The sequence below is a fragment of the Numida meleagris genome, chromosome 16, assembly GCF_002078875.1.
Source record: "Numida meleagris isolate 19003 breed g44 Domestic line chromosome 16, NumMel1.0, whole genome shotgun sequence".
NCBI lineage: Eukaryota > Metazoa > Chordata > Aves > Galliformes > Numididae > Numida > Numida meleagris.
Window position 1 is genome coordinate 6,834,281 of NC_034424.1, and position 17,439 is coordinate 6,851,719.

Here is a 17,439-nt window from a genome sequence, read left to right on the forward strand (position 1 = left end):
CAGGGACAGAAGATGGAAATCTCTCCCCAGCTCAGTATTAAGGGGCTGTGTGGCACCGCCGTGTTTTCCTCATTTCAAAAGCAGAGCGCAAGCCAGAGGCACTCCCTGGGGCACCCATTGCTCTCTGGATGCGCAGCTCAAAACTTGCCTTTGCTCTTGCGCTGCTGCAAATGGAAAAGGTCAGTGACCGGGAGTGGGGAAGATCAGCCCTCCCCATCTCCTGCACAGAGACAGCCCTTCAGCAAAACAAACAAAATGTAAGCGAGCACAGAATGGTTGGGTGCTCTGGGCTCGATTTCTAAAGGGATTTAGGTGACAATTACCAATGAAGCCAATAGAAGCTCACGTTTAAAACCCTATTGGATAAAACCAATTATGTCATGGTTCAGAAGAATCCGGCAGCGGGGTGAGCATCCCCTGCCCTTGCTCCTTCCCAAGGGAGGTGCGGGGCCGCAGCTATCAAGGGGTCACCCATGTACCCATGTCCCCCAGCCATCAGGCCCCCAGGGCACAGCCCCAACCTGGTGACACCCATCAGAGCAGGAACAGAGCCTGGAGGGATGGCGAGTCTGCAGGTGATGGCTGTATTAATGGAAGACAGTTCATTTAAAAAATTCATTTCCAGGCAGCGTGAAACCACGTTTTGGGGGAAAAGAGTTTCCAGCAAAGTCAAAAATTGAAACCATTTCATTTGCAGTCAAGCAAAACACTGTTTTCAGGTCGATTAACCCATGGGAAAGAATTATTGCTGTAGTGGTATTGCTTCATTTAGGAAACCCAGGAAGAAAATTGTTGGACTTTTTAGAATCTCTTCCTCTTCTTCCCTTCTAATCTGACTCAGATTTACTCAATGAGTTCACTGCAGACTGCCAGGCAGGGAATGGGGCCAGCAGCATTCCCCTCTCCCCGCTGCAGGCTCTCAGTAGATGCCCTTCACTCGCTTGTTGTCTGGGTCGAACGGGGACTTGGTGTGTGCCTGGGCAGGGAAGCGCACTCCCATCCTCTCCAGCTCATAGCTGCCACTCCTCACGAAATCCAGTGAGACCTGCAAGGCAGAGAGCCCCCCGTTAGGCGCAGCCATGCATTGGAGGCAGCACCCCCTTGCCACCCCCTGGCCCCATCTTTGCATCCTCTCCCTGCTCGGGGGATGATCCCATGCTGCCCTACAGTTGTGATTTCTGCAGAAAACCCAGCTTTGCCATCCCAGGAGGATGCGCGGAGAGGAGGAAAGTAGATTTTTAAAAGCAGCTAAGGAATAAAATAAAATAAAATAAAAAGAAACCAGCGTTTCATTTTTTTTTTGCAGGGCATTTTTTTCTTCCCTTACGGATTTTTTTCATTCAACAGCATCCAAATCAGGTGGGCTCACAAATAGGCTGTGGGTGGGCGGCAGGGCGATGGCACACCCAATGGAGTCGGTCCCCACTGTCCCCAGCCAGGCACTGCCTGCAGGAGGGGACCACGCTGGCAGCAGGATGTCCCTGCAGGAGGTGTCTCCAAGACCAGCACCCAAGAAGCCTCAATGCAGGGAAAGGTCCCTCCCCACATTGCAACCCCCCCCCGTCATGGTGTAAATCAAGCGGGAGTTAGCGCAGGGAGCAGAGAGATTAAAGCTGTGCATTAACATCTGCTTAATGAGCGCTGCGTTCTGCAGGCGGCTGCACAATGAGCTGGCAGGGCTGGGGACCCGCAAACAGCCCCCGCATGCGCCACTGCTCTCTGTGGCGTCTGCAGCTCTCAGCCCCACTGCTGGCCCTATTGCCAGCCCTATAACCACAGAGATTTCTCTGCAGCAAGGGAAGAGAGGGGAGAGCTGTGATTGATGCGCCTGGCGGGGTGCACTCAGCGCTGCTGTGCCGCATCAGTGCCTCGCCGCAGGCAGGAGGGGACTGTCCCCATGCCACCTCCATCCCATCACCTCCGTCACACTGCCTGGGGCAGGCAGGGGTGGCCAGGAGAGTGAGAGATGACGGGGAGGAGAGAAACCCAGATATAGGGGGAAATAGTCACCACAGGGGTCCCAGAAAAATGCCACCTACTGGAGAACCCACTGCAGCATCCCAGAGCCTGCAGCCACCTCCTGGGTATGGGACAGGGGCAGTCTGACACCCCTTAAATGCTCACTGAAATGCTCCTGCACAGCTCCCAAAAGGAAATGAGCAGCCCTGAGCCCAGCATCCCCCCAGTCAGCACACGTCCCCATCCCTCTCCCTGTTCCAAATGGCACAAAGCTGCCCTGGGGAGAAGCCTGCTCTGTGCCCCAAACCAGAGAGATGTTGCCGGAAGGGGCTGCAGAGATAGCTCAAACCCTGAACTGCCTGGCTCAGGAGCGTTACACTAACACAGGATTAAACATCAAGGCAAGCCAGAGGATTAAAGCACAAGCATATGTGCTGTAAGAGGGACAGTCCTACAAAGACATCACCCCCAAACCCTCTGTCCCCATATAGACTTGCTGCTCTCTGTCTGTAACACACTGCTTAACGAGGGCACCTGATTTACCAGCCAGGAGTCTCCCAGGGTTAATTAGGAACCTGCTGTGCTCCTATTGGGCAGTCGCTCCCATAATGTCAGTTAATTTACCACTGCAATTAAATACTTGGTTGCAATTAACATCTGAGAAAGTGCTGGGGGTGGAGAGCGGTGGCGGGGCCACGCCGAGTGGCAGCCTGGACATCACCAGCAAGGACAGTGCAGCAGCTGAGCTGCAGCATCGCTCCCCGCCGCGTCCTCTGCCACCGCCACCGTGCACGGGGGAGGGACACGAAGGTGCAATGTCTCGCGCCCCAGCTGCCAGCAACATGCTTGTGCATATGGCTTCCAACACGGGCGCTGTGCATCCCTGCCAGCCCCGGGGCACAGTGAGGGATGAGGCTGTGCCATACTCACAGGTCCCCCCGCAGGGTCGCGGATGTAACCGTAGGCGATGGTTTTGTCGATGGCGAAGCCAAAGTCTGCCCGGCGGATGTGGCCCACCACCTCGCCATCCCTCCAGATGGCCTCGAGGCCGAACATTGGCACCTTCCTGCAGGGTCAAGGCAGGAAAGAACCAGGTTGGAATGGCACAAACCAGAGGAAGGGGATGGAGGAGGCAGTCCCATGTGCTGGGGCTCCCCCCGGCATGGAGGCTGCAGCCCCACAGCCCCCCCGTTTCTCAGCCAAATCCTCTCCAGCCTGATTTCCAAGGCCTCCTGCTGCTCTGGGTGAAACACGATCAACCCACTCCCTGTCACACCGTTTCCAGCTCCCATTAAGTATCTAGCGGGGAATGTGTGGTGGGACTTAAATTAGAGCCAGAATTAGAGCACAGAAAGCAGCTGAGCAGGTGGGAGCTGAGCCCCGTGTGCATGCATAGGGCTGGATGGGAGCACTGTGAGCCTCATCACGCTGGCATTCAGTGCTGGGGGGCATGGAAATACCCCAGGACACTGCACTCACTCATCCGTGGTGAAGCAGACGAGGCGACGGAAGATGCCGGCGGCTTTTTGGGCTTCCACAGCCTCCCGTCCCAGGAAGGGAATGCTGGACTTGAGCTTGCAGGTGAAGGCCAAGCCTGCTTCCAGCGGCGTATCATCAGGGCGGAGGTCTGCATGCCAATGCCTGTACCCTGCAGAGAACAAGTGGGGGTCTCCCTGCCTGGGTGAGCAGGGTATCCTGGAGAGCAGGATAGCAGCCTGCTGGGCATCCCTCGCTTCACTTGGCCTTGGACAAAGCACTCTCAAGAGGAGCCCACAGACAGGAAAGTTGCTCCGGTGCCCTCCATTCTCACTAACCCACCCCCACGCCGGGAAAAACGCATTTGCCCATTAGGTCAGAGGCAAAGCAACAAGAGCTGCCGTAAGGAGAGCCTCAAACCTTTCTCGATGCTGAGGCTGTCGATGGCTCTGTAGCCGGCGTTGGTGATGCCGTGCCGCGCGCCCGCCTCCATCACTGCCCGGTACACCCTGACGCAGTCTGCCCGGGGCACGTGCAGCTCCCAGCCCAGCTCTCCGACAAATGACAGCCTCATGGCACGCACCTGCAAAGCACAAAAGCCCCAAATCCATGAGGGCAGAGCAAGGATGTGCAGCATGGCAGCAACCATCGGTCAGCAGCAATGCTCCCGCACCAGCCGGGCTTTTGTCTCCCTCTGCTGATCCAGTACACCCAGGGAAAGCCTATGGGCACTGCATCCCGTGTCCCTGAGATCTGCTGTGTGGCTGTTGGGGCAGAGAAGCCGGACCCCAATGGGACCGTCCCGCTGTGAGTTCTCTGTGTAGCACTCTGGGGATGCATCCCACCCCAAGCAGCCGCCTGCTGGCACCCAGGGCTGAGCCCAGCGTCCCCACCCACACACTGCTCACCCCACAAGGATGCTCAGGATCCTGCAGCACAGGCAGTGCCTCGTAGCATCACTCCCAGCAGCACAATTAGCCCAACACTGAACGCACTGAGCCCCAACAAGGATGCTACCGTGGGAAAGGATGCTCTAGTGGTTGGCAACCCTGCACTCAGCAGAGGGGTCGAAACTCGATGATCTTTGAGGTCCTTTTCAACCCAGGCCATTCTACGATTCTATGAAACCAGGCATCCTGACAATAAGGCCGAGCCATTTGTTGCAGGCAACCTGTACGCTTGGAAAATTTGGGGCACCGGGAGTTAGGTTTGCATTGGGAAGGGATGGGGGCTGCACACACGTGTATAACACACAGAGAAGGCCCAGGAGGAGCCGAGGTTTCTGTTCAGCTTCAAACGGAGCTATGAAGTAGCATCAACTCCTGAGTCTTTGAGCAATGATTCAAAAGCATTTTAAGTATTCTGGAAAATGCAAACCCGAACTTTACCCCACATCCAGCAGCGAAATTCAAACGGGGCCCTTTCGCTGCTGTTTAATACAATGAGAGACACTATATATATATATATACATTCACAAACCAATCGGTAATTTCCCGAGTCATTAACTCTGCAGGAACTCTCCTTTCTCTGTGGCTGATTTTGTTCAACCTCTGCATTAATGCACAAAAACCTCAGTGCTCCCACTTAGAGGAGCCGGGCTGCGTTCAGCCCCTCTGAACTCACCCTGAGAGGGCAGGAAAGCTGTTCTTTCTTTAAATCAGGGCACTTACACTCAAAAGAAGCTAAACCATTTCTGCAAGCAGTTTCTCCCCTGTAGGACAGGATTATTATTATTATTACTATTTTTTTATTTTTTTTCAAACTTGAAGCGAAATGCAAATAAACCGATGACACTCTCGGAGATGGGAACATTGCTGCACCTTTCACAGGGATAAGTGGATTATTAGGAGATGCTGTGAGGCTGTCACAGCTCTTACAAGGGAGGATTGTAGCACGTCAGCACTGATGGTGACTCATGGTGCGCTGTAACCAGGGCTGGCCTTGGGGTCCCCTGTGCCACCATCCCCTCCCTGGGAGGCACAGTGGGTTTTGGCATCTGCACGGTGACAGTTTGGAGGATCCATCTGCGTTAGGCAAATCTGTGCCTTAGTTAAAGTGCCCTAAGCCCTGGCGAGGCTCTTCCTCGCCATCCAAATAGCCGTCATTTGATTTAGCAGCAAGCCCTTCAGCAGCCAGCTGTATTCGAATTAAAGCCACTTTAATTCCCAGTGAAAAGTGTCCGTGTGTGGCTTAACCCAGTTTCACTCCCGTCCCGCTCCCTGCTCCAATGGCAGCTGGCACGAGATTTATGGCTGCACCCCCAGGCCCTCAGGACCACAGTGTCATTGTCCCCACGCACGTCCCTGGGGTGGCACCAGGCCCCATCCCACCAGTGCCACCAACACCCAACCCCAGTGGGGCGTTCTCATAGAGGAGCATGGAAATATTTTCTGTGGGGTAATTGTGAATGGGAAACCAAGGCAACCCTGGAGAAGGGTTTTCCCTGATACCAACACTGGCCACCAGTGCAGTTTTTCCAGAATGTTTTGATGCTTGGTGGTCACAAACTCTCCTGTTTAGGGTGTTTCAGGCTACATCAGCAGCTGCACACAACATGGCAGAACCACCAAGCAACCATCACTTTCCCTGGGGATGACTTCAGGCAAAGCCCGTCCCTAAGAGCGGGGGCTCTTTTGGGGGGCATAAACCAGAGGAGGAGGAGGAGGAGGAGGGGGAGGAGGAGGAGGAGGGGAAGGAGGAGGAGGAGGAAGAGTCCCTGTTATTATTTTCTTGAGCCAAACTTAACTTTCAGGAAGAACTGTAGTGCACCGCATTATTTCCTACAACACTGTCAATAAACAGATTTTCTCCGACGTTGTCAATACACAAATGGAACTATTGTTTTCCATTACAGTCACTGCTATGCCAATGGATGCTAGTTAGAGACCCACGTAACCGATATCACTGTGCTACTTGAGATGATTTCTGCCTAAAACTCAGAGGGTATTCTTAACCACCATTTCCAGTTACAAGGGCTTAGCCGGAATTGACTGAGTTTGTCATCAAGCAGGAAAGCAAGAAAATGAGATTCTGTTTCCCAGCCGTGCTGTTTTCTTGCTGAATGGTGGTCCTGGGAAAAACAAGTATCTGAAAACACATCAGCTCCCCACGGGTGGGCAGTGGGGCTGGATTCCCCCCATTACCCCAAAGGCTCAGCCCCTGGCACGTGGCCATCCCCACGTCCCGTTGCATAACCACAGACACGAGCCCTGAAGTCTCAGCAAATGCAAAATGATCCGTGCTTGAACAGAAAGCTTAAGGTTGTCAGACTTCTTCTGTGATCAAATGCACTGACTCCTCAGGCTCGCCAGCCCTTACAGGGAGGATGTGACACATTTCATATTAAATTGTGCCTACTTTTTTTTTTTCTTTTTCAGGGAAAAGGAAGGGATCCGGAGTGTCAAATAAATCTCTCTATCACCAGTGCTCACCCCTCATCTTCCTGAGGGCCCTCTTTTCCCTCCAGCATCACCACACATCAGTCACCATACCCAGTTCCCACTGTGGTTTTTGGCCTTTTCCAAAAAAAAAAAAACCAAAAAACAAAACCTATCTGCTCACTGCAGAGGAAGCCATTTCCCCGGCAAAGATACTCAACAAACCCATAGGCAGTAGAAGACCTCCCTTGGGACCACACGTGCTGTCCTACCGTGCATCCAGCAGCTTTCACCAGCCTATGGGTGGAGAAGGGGAAGGCCTCGTTGCTGAGGTCGGTGTCGAGCAGTTCTTGGAGCACGGTGCGGCTGCGGGGGAACAGCAAAGCAGAGAGCTCACTGCCCTGCTCCTGGTGGGCATCACCAACAGCTGCTTTCTCATCGGGTTGGATATATTAGGAAAGATTTCTTCTCCAGAAGAGTGGTGAGGCACTGGCATGGGCTGCCCAGGGAGTGGTGAAGTCACCGTCCCTGGAGGTGTTCAACTGCGGAGATGTGGCACTTGGGGACATGGTCAGCGGGCACAGTGGGGTGGGGATCTTAAGCCACGAATGGGGCTCAGGGAAAGAGGCTGCCCCCAGCCCACTCACCTCAGCGGGCCCTGCAGGCTCATCATGCCCAGCTCCTCCGAGCAGTCGATGAGTTCGCACTGCAGCTTCATGTCCTGCAGCACCGTGGTGATGTGCGACCAGTTGTGCTGAGCCACGGCCCCGCCGATGGCCAGGTAGTAGCCATCACCTGGAAAATGACAGCCCCCATCCCCAGCAGCACTTTAAGATCAATGGCATCAGGCTGGGGGTGATGCTCTGCTCAGTGTAAGTCTGGATGTGGGGCCATGAAAATCAGAGCACTCTGAGCAACCCTACTGGGTGCTGCTCTGCTCTTATGCAAGGAGTTCCAAGGGCTGAAATGAAAAGTAGCACTCTGCAAGTGCTCTTGGTCTCCAGTGGGTCACAGCAGCCTCACGAATCACTGCATTTGCTTTCCTTCGCATGCAGCTTCCCCAGCTTGGTGCAGTTCAGAGACACTGCCCACACCAGCCCTGCTGATGGAGCTTTTGCCAGTTGCCCAAGCCCTGGAGATACCTGGGAGAAAACACCATGGAAAGAAAAAAATCTCTGTCCCTTGAGGCCAACAGCAAAAGATCTCAGTGTTTTGTCCAACACAGAATCAGTGTCATGGCGTGGAGGAAGAAGGGAGCTGAGCATTGGAGCAGGGCTGGACGTGTGCACGTGGAAGATGGGAGCTGTGCACTCACAGCCTCCTGTGTGCTGGGAATCCAACCCCACTGCAGCCCTGCAATGTAACCTCACCGGGGCTCAGTGTAGGCAAGGAGCTATGCGTGCAAATATGAGGAGGAATTTCATCTTGTTGATAATCCTGAGTGAAAAATTCCCAAGGATGGGGTTTGGGAGCTGATTATTGCACGATCAATCTTTCCTCTTCCTTTCCTGCCACTACAAAAGTACTCTCTGATATTCTGTCATAACGATAATAAGTGCAGCCACCTACTGTAATTGGAAAAATAGACTCGCTCCTATTCAGCTTCTCCATCACCCGTCAAACCCTGCTGCTCCGCCAACCACTCCCCATCACCCTGCTGCCCCTGAGCACCAGGGATAAGGGGGTGTGGGATGCCAGAGTGCTGCACCACAGCAGCTGGCACAGTGCTGCCAATCTGGTGCCCTCCTCCCCTGCTGCTCCCTAATGCCATTCCTGCCCCCAGGGTTGGATGCTCTGCTTCCTTTCAATTCCCCTTTATGGCAGCTGATAAGGGCTTTGGGAGAGGTCAGAGCATCATCCTGGCCTGAAGAAACCCAATAACACTGACAAGCAGCACAAGCCCCCTGGCACAAAGGGAATAATTGGGTTACGGACAGTGAGAGGTGGAAGTGGAAAAAAACAGGTGGCTGCCATTAGGTAAATGCAATCAGCACTGCACCCGTGGCCATGCATGGTCCTGAGCATAGCGAGGACAGAGGGCCTGGTGCTGAGCCCATCACTGTGGCTTCCCATTCCCACCGCTGGGAGCATCCTAGGGATGCAGCTGTGTGCCTGGCTCGGGCTGGAGGCACAAACCCCATTGCCCCATGCCCAGGGTTTTACCTTGGAAGGCTGGGGCCAGCGGGGAGCTGGGGTCACCGGGGCTGATCCTGCTGACGGTCAGGTCGCTCTCCACCCCACCACGCTTGTTCAGCATGCAGGTGTACACGGTGCTGCCTGCGGGATGGACACATTGCCCACCTGCCCTTCCCAGCACGAGGAGCCCCAACATTTATCCCAATTCTTAAACAAACCAATTACTACCATTGCATCTGGGTGCACCGTGCCCTACCCAGAGGTGGGAGCAAGGCTTTTTCCCCTTAGGGTTGTACCATGCACGGGACAAAAGCTGGTTTGGGTCCCCGCTGTGTGCTCTGGTTCAGGATGCCACCCCCAGCCCCATGCTCAGGGAGAGGGCTTGGCAATACCTGGCGCCTTGCTCACGTCAGCACTGAACAGCCAGTTGGCTGCTTTGGTGGCTTCGGGGCCAACCAGGTAAAACTTCCCGAAATAAGACATGTCGAAGAGAGCCAGGGCATTTCTGCACGTCAGGCATTCATTCTTGATCTAAAATTAAAGCAAACACGTTGCTGAAGCCATTTATATCATGAGAAACACCACCAGGATACGATGTCTTTAAAGTTCACTGTAGGGCTTCAAAGTATCCATGAAAAATCAGGTGTTAAGAGTAGCAAGTCAGTGTATGCCCAACCTCACACTTTATGTCAGTGACACAGTAAGAGCTATCAAAAATAAGGTTCATCTGATCAAACCAGGCATTCCTTCCCCCATTTCCATCGGGTCCCTCACTTTGCACTGCAGCTCAGGGACACAGAGCTGGCTGGGGAGCCAACGCAGATGGAACCGAGCTTCCCCAGGATGGCTCCATCTTTTTCCTTTGGGAAAGCAGCAGTAAAACTCCCATGGCCTCTGCTGAGCTTTCCAAGCACAGGCCACGCATTTCGCTTCATTTTTTGGGAATATTTCCCCCAGCTTTGAGTTTCCATCCCCCTGAGCCTCCCCAGCTCTATCCAAAGGCGGAATGCTGCAGGGGCTCCGGGACCTCCACCACCCCCACCAGCTCCAGATGTGCCCCCACACCGCACTCACAATGTCGTGATGTGGTGGAAAGTCGAAGGTGTACTCATCCGCCAGCAGCTGGTTGTAGGTGTAGTCCTTGTGCTGCTCCCGGCTGTAAGCGCCGTAGTAGTCATAATCCAGGACCTGGGGGAGAAGTGTGACGATGGAGGGGGGGTCACACACAGGAAGAACCCCAAAGCCAAGGGGCTGCTTCACACCATGCGGGGAAAGGCAGAGGGTCCGTGTTGGACGTGGCCATGCTGATAGGTCCCCATCTACGTGCCCCTTCCCACAGCCCCCAGTGTACAGAAGGGACACCAGTGCACGCCATTTGGTGACACTTCATGCAGGTGCTGCCTGTTGCAGAGGGACAGGCAGACACACACGTAGAACACCTTCTGCCTGCTGTTAGAGTGAATGAATGGATGCTTCCATGGGCCCGTTTTGGGGAGATGCAGTGGGATCGGAGCAGTGCATCCCATCCACCCAGCACTGTGCTTACCGGAGCTGCTCCTCCTGGGCTGAACCAGCCCGGCCGCTCCCAGCCGTGCCTCTCCTGGAACACACAGCCCTGCCGGAGCAGCTCCTGCTTGAGACAAAGCCGGAGAAATGGGGGAAAAAAGGTTAAAAGCAGCGCTTTTCTCCGAGCCCTCCTCCAGCCACCTCCAATGCACGCACAAAACCCAACTCGCGACCCCTTGGGGTCAGCTATCAGCAACCAAAATCTGTGGGAAAACAAAGACTAATTCCCCACTTGGGCTAAGAAAAGACCTTAGGACATGTGACCAAGGGGTTGTTACACGGGTATAGAAGGTTGTGAGCACGTACAATAAAGGGTCTTCATCCTGCACTAGCAACTAGTCCATGCAACAGTTGCCACAAAAATCAGCTTGTGAGCACGTACAATAAAGGGTCTTCATCCTGCACTAGCAACGGAGTCCGTGCAACAGTTGCCACAAAAATCAGCCCCTTGGGCTGTCCTCTAAACCAGCAGAACTCCCCGTTACGGACTGGCTGATGTTTGTGTCCACCCTACAACAGCACGACCACCAAAACCTGCATCCAAACCTGCGCCGCACAAATCACTGCTTCGGGGATGCTAAATGCAGAGAGCACGATTCTCCCCAACGATTTCAGGAGTAATTATACCAGCAACATCTCAGATTCACACGGCAACCTTCTCGTTCCTGCTCTGTGCTCTCAGGAAAATCTCTCCGCGCACGACTAATTAGGGATCCATTAAGATATTTTTGTTGGGTACCTCCGTTCGGAAAAGAATAGATTTTGTTGAATATTTCAGCAATGATTCAGGGCCTATTTATAAAACACAGCACATGTTCTGGAGCTGCATGCATAAATACCAGGCTGTCAGTCAAATGGGCATCGCTTATTAGACACACTATTAAAAAATAAATTGCATTCTCGGTGACAGGAAACAACAGAGCTGTCAACCAAACATCGGGGGCCGGTGGGGAGGAATGTCTGTTTTACTGCTCTCTGTTGGCAGAAGGATGCTGAGGTGGGAATTTGCAGTCAGAGGGAAGAGCTCAGCTCCCTGGGAGTTTTTTTGGGGGCTCTCAGCTCTGCTCTCCACTTTTCCATCGCCCGTTGACCAGCGCTAAGTTAAGTCTTACGGGAATATTTGGCGTCTCCACCGTCAAACTTCCATCGGGGCCAGCGCTGCCCCAGCATCCCTGCATGGCGCACCGGGTGAGCTGTGCCACGCTGACGGATGGGAGCAGGGACACACGTGGGTGCCCACCTCGTGCAGAGGGTCCTTCCTCATGTTGCGCCCCGCCAGCGGCTCGTCGTGGGGGAAGACGACCGAGTAGTTCTTGGCGTAGGACTCGTGGCTCCGCTCCCGGATCCAGCGGTTGTTGTCGGTGAGGGAGCGGTGGAACCTCCTGAAGGGCAGAGAATGGGGTGGTGGGCATCGGACCCCCGGGCACGGCCTCGCAATGAGAGGTGGTGGCGGCTGCCGTGGTGTAAAATGGTGATTTCTATTCCCTTTTGTAAGGGTGAGAGCAAACAAACCCAAATCACATCTCTTGCCCATCAAAACGCTCGTCCCCATGGCTCTGCCATCCCAAGATCTGTCAGTTTTATCAGAGCAGGATACAATCCTGCTGGGTGAAAATAAGAAATGAGAGAAATTGAGGTTAATTCTGTCCTGATTCAGCACTGGGCCAACCTCAGAGAGAGCTTCTTGCACAACCCAGCTTGAAATGCAAGAAGAGGGAGAGAGCCGTGCACATTCCTCGCATTTTTCATCCAATTCTCCCTAGACTGAAATATAAATAAAACCCAAAGCATTTTAAATTTGTTTGACATATTTTCCTCTTTCAAACAGAAAGATCTCCTTGAAGGAATGTGCCAGTTCAGCACGGGCTCCGGGTGTTGTTGCCATTCACTGTGCCATAGCCCTGTGACTCCTGGACTGTCACCTCTTGGCTGGTGGCACCTCTCTTGTCCCCATTGCCCACAGCCCCCAATTCTGCAGAGCAGCAGGCAGAAGGCCAGGCAAAATGTAATGTATAGGACCTTTTAGAATGGTATTTTTGGCTTTCTTCCCCACTCTGCCCACATGTGACAGGTGGCAGGGGACACATGGCAGGGACACATGGCAGGGGCTGGCCCCGGCCCTGCCACCACCACCACGCTGCATTTTGACAGCAGGCAGAGGAGCAACAGCTGCCAGATGAAATATTTACAAGCGAGTGATTTGAGAGGATAAATATTTAAATGTGCAGGAATGGGAGTTATTTAAAGAGGAGCTCCGTAATCATAAAATAATAAAAAATAAATAAACAACAAAACAGCACCGACACCAGCTTGACGACTGCGGGAAAGGCAGAGCACCAGAAGGATGGAGCACCCCAACGAGCCGGGGCTGTGCATGGCCACGATGCCCAATGGGACAGCAGTGGGCAGAGCACCATCGCCGTGCTGGGGACACTGGGGCCATGGGGCTGCTGCCTGCTTTGCAAACCAGTGTAGGTTGGATATAAGGAAAAAGTGTTTTACAGTCAGGGTGACGAGGCGCTGGCACAGGTTGCCCAGAGAGGTGGTGGTCCCTGCAGACAGCCAATATCAGGGGATGGGGCCCTGAGCACCTGGTGGAGCTGTGGGTGGCCCTGTTCACTGCAGGGAGGGGGAACCAATGGCCTTTAAGAGCCCCTTCCAACTCAAACCATTCTGTGATTCTAGGTGTTAGCAGCAGCTCCCAGTCTGGCTCCATGGTCTGTTTACCATTGTTCCCATCAAAGCAATGTGATTTTCACAGATCTATCCCTGACAAGCTTGTTGCTGTCACTAGTAGCCCTGCAAGAAAGCCCAAACCCAATCAGACACGACTGAACAAGTCAAAAGCAATTACAGAGCCAACATCTGCACAGCCCAAATCTCCCGGCCCATCTTGTGCTGCAGAGAGGGAACACTAATCTTCCTCCAGTTGCAATCATCACCCCCCGATTATTAACTTTTAGAGGATTAGGCACAGCACTAATTGAACAACAACACAACCCAAACATAATTGCCCTGTCCTTCCTCATCATTGCAGTCTCCTTGTGTCTGATGGAAGCGGTTCGCTTAGAGGCGGAATGAGGCGAATGAGATAAATACCACGTGTAAATTCATTAAAGCCATGGGCCTAATTGATTCCAGCTTCTCAGGGGATGGGGGCTGCGGCACAGACACTGCCTAGGCCCTGATTTTGACACCCATCCCCACGTTCCCCATTGGGTGCCAGCACAGCCTTGCCTGATGTCGTAGCCGTACATATCCTTCTCCGGCCGGCCGTGGACGATCCAGTGGGCCAGCTCCTTCCCGCAGCCTCCTCCCAGCATCATCCCTGGGGAAGAAGCAAGATCACCAATGAGGCCAAGCACCAGGCGCTGCTGGGGTACAATGCTTGCCTTGGGATGCATGCAGAGGGGTTTCCTACGCTCTCTTACCGGCGCTGTTGAAGCCGCAGCCAAGGAAGAAGCCTCGGACTTCTGGAGCCTCCCCCATGAGCGGTTTGTGGTCGGCCGTGAATGACTCTGTGGGACAGAGGGAGATGCATCAGCCAGGGCAGGTGTCCTGCAGAGATCCTGCTCTGACCTCATCCTGCTCCTGGCATTGATGGCTTCGTTACTCTTCCTATTTTCCTTTCACCGTTACCGATTTCTGCTGAGAAGCGTCACGAATTTAAGCTACTTAGTGAAGCTATGGCCTTGCCATTGGTACTGCCCAAGGCTCTTGTTCCCAGCACAGCCATCAGCCGCATCCCTGGTGCAAATCCCACACCAGGAGGGCAGAGCAGGGCACCCTGCTGGAGGCGTGCCATCCTCCCTGCATTAGGGCAGCTCATGCAACCATGCAAAATGTGAGCTGGGTCTGCACTGCACCCCAACCTTGCTCCCATAATCACTGCGGGAACTCCCTCGCTGAGGGGCAGCTTTCTGTTCTGGTGGTGAAATATTTACAGCCCAGCAGAAAGAACAAGCGTTTGCTATTTGCTCCAGCCCTGCCTGACTCATCTGTTGCAAGCAGACCAGCAGCACCTTTAAATCAAGCAAAGGAGGAGTGCTGACCCTTTGGAAATTACCCCACTGCGTTACAAACACTCAACATCTGTCTATAAGCTGTCAGCTGTTTGCTGGAGGCCTCCAGCTTCACTCACACCGCAATTCAATCAAAGCCAGGGCACGGCCTCCTCCTTGTGCATGCTGCAGGGCCCTTGCTTTCCCTTTATGTACAGCCCAGCTCCTTCCCAGGGCTCTCCAGGGTTTCCTTTTAAGTGCTTCAGCAAAAAGGATTTTTTTTGGCATGTGGAGGGTTTCAAGGCCAAACCAACTGCTCATGGCTTGGCTCGATGGTGCCATCATCCCTAGCTGCTTGGGCTGCAGGGCATTGGAAGCAAATCAAATGTCTTCAGGCCAGATGCCTGGAACCCCACGGTCACAATAATAATACAAATCTCAGAAAAACAGCAGTCGCTGCTTGAGCAAATGCATCCCTTCATTCCCAGCCCAGCAGCCCCAGCACCAGCTGGGAAGCTTTGTTTGTCCCCCAGCTCTGCACCACACCAAGGCAGGACTGAGCCTGACATGCCACCCCCAGGAAGGTGACACCCAGCACGGGTGGGTCCTCTCTGCGTCTCCCAGGGTGTGGCAGCCCTTCTTGTCCCCAGCAGACTGCACACCCACCAGCACTGGCTCTGATCAGTGCCCCCATAAACAGCAGCATCCCATGGCATGGTGCAAACAAGGGACAAATGGGCTGTATGTGCACGGACTGGAACAGCAACAAGTGTGTAGGGCAGTGACAGCACGCAGGGATCTGCAGAGCCATGCCAGCTCCTGCTTTTCCAGTTCATCTCACAAAATTGCCCTCTTCTCTTCATGGGTCCCAATCCTGCCACCCAACCCTATCTGCTGCGATCCACAGCCTGAAGGCAGCAGAGAGGTGCCCCCAGGTGCTGCCTTACCTGGCCCACAGACAGTGGATTTGATGCCCGTTCTCTCCAGCACTGGCACTCTGTTGATGGCACCTTGGATGTGCTGCATAAAAACATCCCAGTCCAGGTCAAAGAGGCTGAAGGCAAATTTCTCTGATACCTGGTGGGAAATAGGAATCAGGACACAAGTTAGAGTACAGCTGATGGGTAAGAGCCTCTCAGCCCTACCAATCTCAGGCCACAGAAAATAGAGCTGCTTTGCAGATCCCAGTCTCTGGGTTTTTATGAACAGCCCAGTACAGAGGTGCAAAGCCAGCACTAAAGCCAAAGCTTCTGCGTGTCCGGTAGTGCATGGTGGACATGGCAGGGGATGGGCATCTCCACCTCCTGCAGCATCATCTGGTGAGGGGAGCCCCTCCTCCACGGGATGGAGGCATTGAAAACTGCAGTGTAAGGGCTGGGGCAGAGCCTGAATTCAGATACAGGGACCCAGCAGCAGGGGAGGGTTAACCCTGAGCCCTGCTTGGTTTCCTCATCACCTGCAGGCCAGAGGGGACAATGCTGTCCTGGGCTCCCTCCATCAGCCCACGGTCGGTACCCACAGGCTGGGCTGCGCGGGGCCACGAGGAGCTCACTGCTGCACCCACCCCACTGATGTGGGTTCCCTGCAAACTCGCCTCGCTCCCCCGAGAGCCTCCAGGCACCGCTCACCTCCTCCCAGAAGATGGGGTTTGACTCATAGCCACCCACGGAAAGGGCATCGCCTTGGAGACGGAGATACACCGAGGCATCGTGATCGCGAACGTTCGGCATGTTCTGCATGAAGTGGGGGGCAAGGGTGAGCCAGGGCCGAGAGCTGCAGGAGCCCCAACAGCCCCATGTGCCCATGGCCCCATCCCCATAGGGAAATCTCAGCAGGATGGATGCGCAGCTGGACCACATCTGGGCTGCACCACTCTCTGGACTCCCAACTTAACAGGGCAGAGGGAGCTCAGGGAGCCCCAGAGTCTGGGTGCTTGATTCTAAATGGCTCAATGGCTGTGATCTGATCCCTGATCCTGAGCTTGGCTTCGTCTCCCACACACCTTTATGGGAGAAAATAAGAGCACAGCAGCATGCAGTGAACGAGGGATTTGTTCCCGTGAATGATGAATAGGTGAACATTTAGACAGCGCCAAGGTATTGGTGTAGGGCTTACTGCATTTCATGTTGACAAATGAAATTAAGTGGATTGAGCAGGATGCACTGGGGCTTGCAAGCTGCAGCCTCCGCTCTGAGCCTCTCCCTTGCCGTGTTTGCACAGCTCAGCGGAGTTACCAGGATGGAAAGGTGAACACTGACACCGGCACTTCTGAATATGAGGCATCGAGGACTGCATGCAACTCAGATTGTGTCAGCGGGGTGGAAACTAATTAAAGTGTTACTCTGCAAGCCCTGGCACCTGAGTGAATGAAGTCTGCTTCGGCTCCTGAGCCGTTCTCCATAGCCAGAAGGCAGAACAGATTTCTCAGGGTGGTGCACAAATGCATGGAGAGCTACAGCTCTGCTCGTTCAGAAAGTGATTGGCACCGTTATGAGCGCTGCTTTCAGACGCCAAGCACGTCGGAGACCCTACAATAATTCCACTGAGAATAAATAAATAAATAATAATAAAAAATTATCCCGCTCGTCCTAACGTGGTTAAATACTAAATACGGCTCTAATAAGGCAGGCAGCTGTGCATGCTACCAGGAGGAGCTGGGGGCTGCTTGCAGAGCCTGGTCCTGCAGCACAGGAGGGGGGTCCTGCAGGTCTTTGAGGGGCCAGGAGAGGGGGGTTCTGTTTCTGACCATCACTGGGGCATGCAGAGGAGTGGTGCCAGACCCACCTGGATACCCTCAATGCGTTCGGTCACCACGTAGGCGTGATGCATCGCCACCAGCGGCACGTGCACGCCTGCCAGCCGGCCCAGGGCACGCGCCCACACCCCTGCAGGGACACAGAGCACATGGGATGGGCACACAGAGC

General features: G+C 54.1%; 1 protein-coding gene across 1 annotated transcript in view; it reads right to left on the reverse strand.

Annotated features, from left to right (window-relative positions):
* The window catches only part of SARDH (sarcosine dehydrogenase), a 20,174-nt gene continuing 3,654 nt past the window's right edge, over window positions 920–17,439 (reverse strand). The window contains exons 7-22 of the mRNA XM_021414065.1: window positions 17,300–17,400; window positions 16,144–16,248; window positions 15,463–15,592; window positions 13,946–14,032; window positions 13,752–13,842; window positions 11,755–11,896; window positions 10,495–10,578; window positions 10,023–10,136; window positions 9,341–9,479; window positions 8,976–9,089; window positions 7,460–7,607; window positions 7,085–7,178; window positions 3,856–4,018; window positions 3,439–3,607; window positions 2,890–3,025; window positions 920–1,045 (exon numbers count right to left, since the gene is read on the reverse strand). Coding sequence (XP_021269740.1) covers window positions 920–1,045; window positions 2,890–3,025; window positions 3,439–3,607; window positions 3,856–4,018; window positions 7,085–7,178; window positions 7,460–7,607; window positions 8,976–9,089; window positions 9,341–9,479; window positions 10,023–10,136; window positions 10,495–10,578; window positions 11,755–11,896; window positions 13,752–13,842; window positions 13,946–14,032; window positions 15,463–15,592; window positions 16,144–16,248; window positions 17,300–17,400 — 1,943 coding nt within the window. The remainder of the gene's footprint in view (window positions 1,046–2,889; window positions 3,026–3,438; window positions 3,608–3,855; window positions 4,019–7,084; window positions 7,179–7,459; window positions 7,608–8,975; window positions 9,090–9,340; window positions 9,480–10,022; window positions 10,137–10,494; window positions 10,579–11,754; window positions 11,897–13,751; window positions 13,843–13,945; window positions 14,033–15,462; window positions 15,593–16,143; window positions 16,249–17,299; window positions 17,401–17,439) is intronic.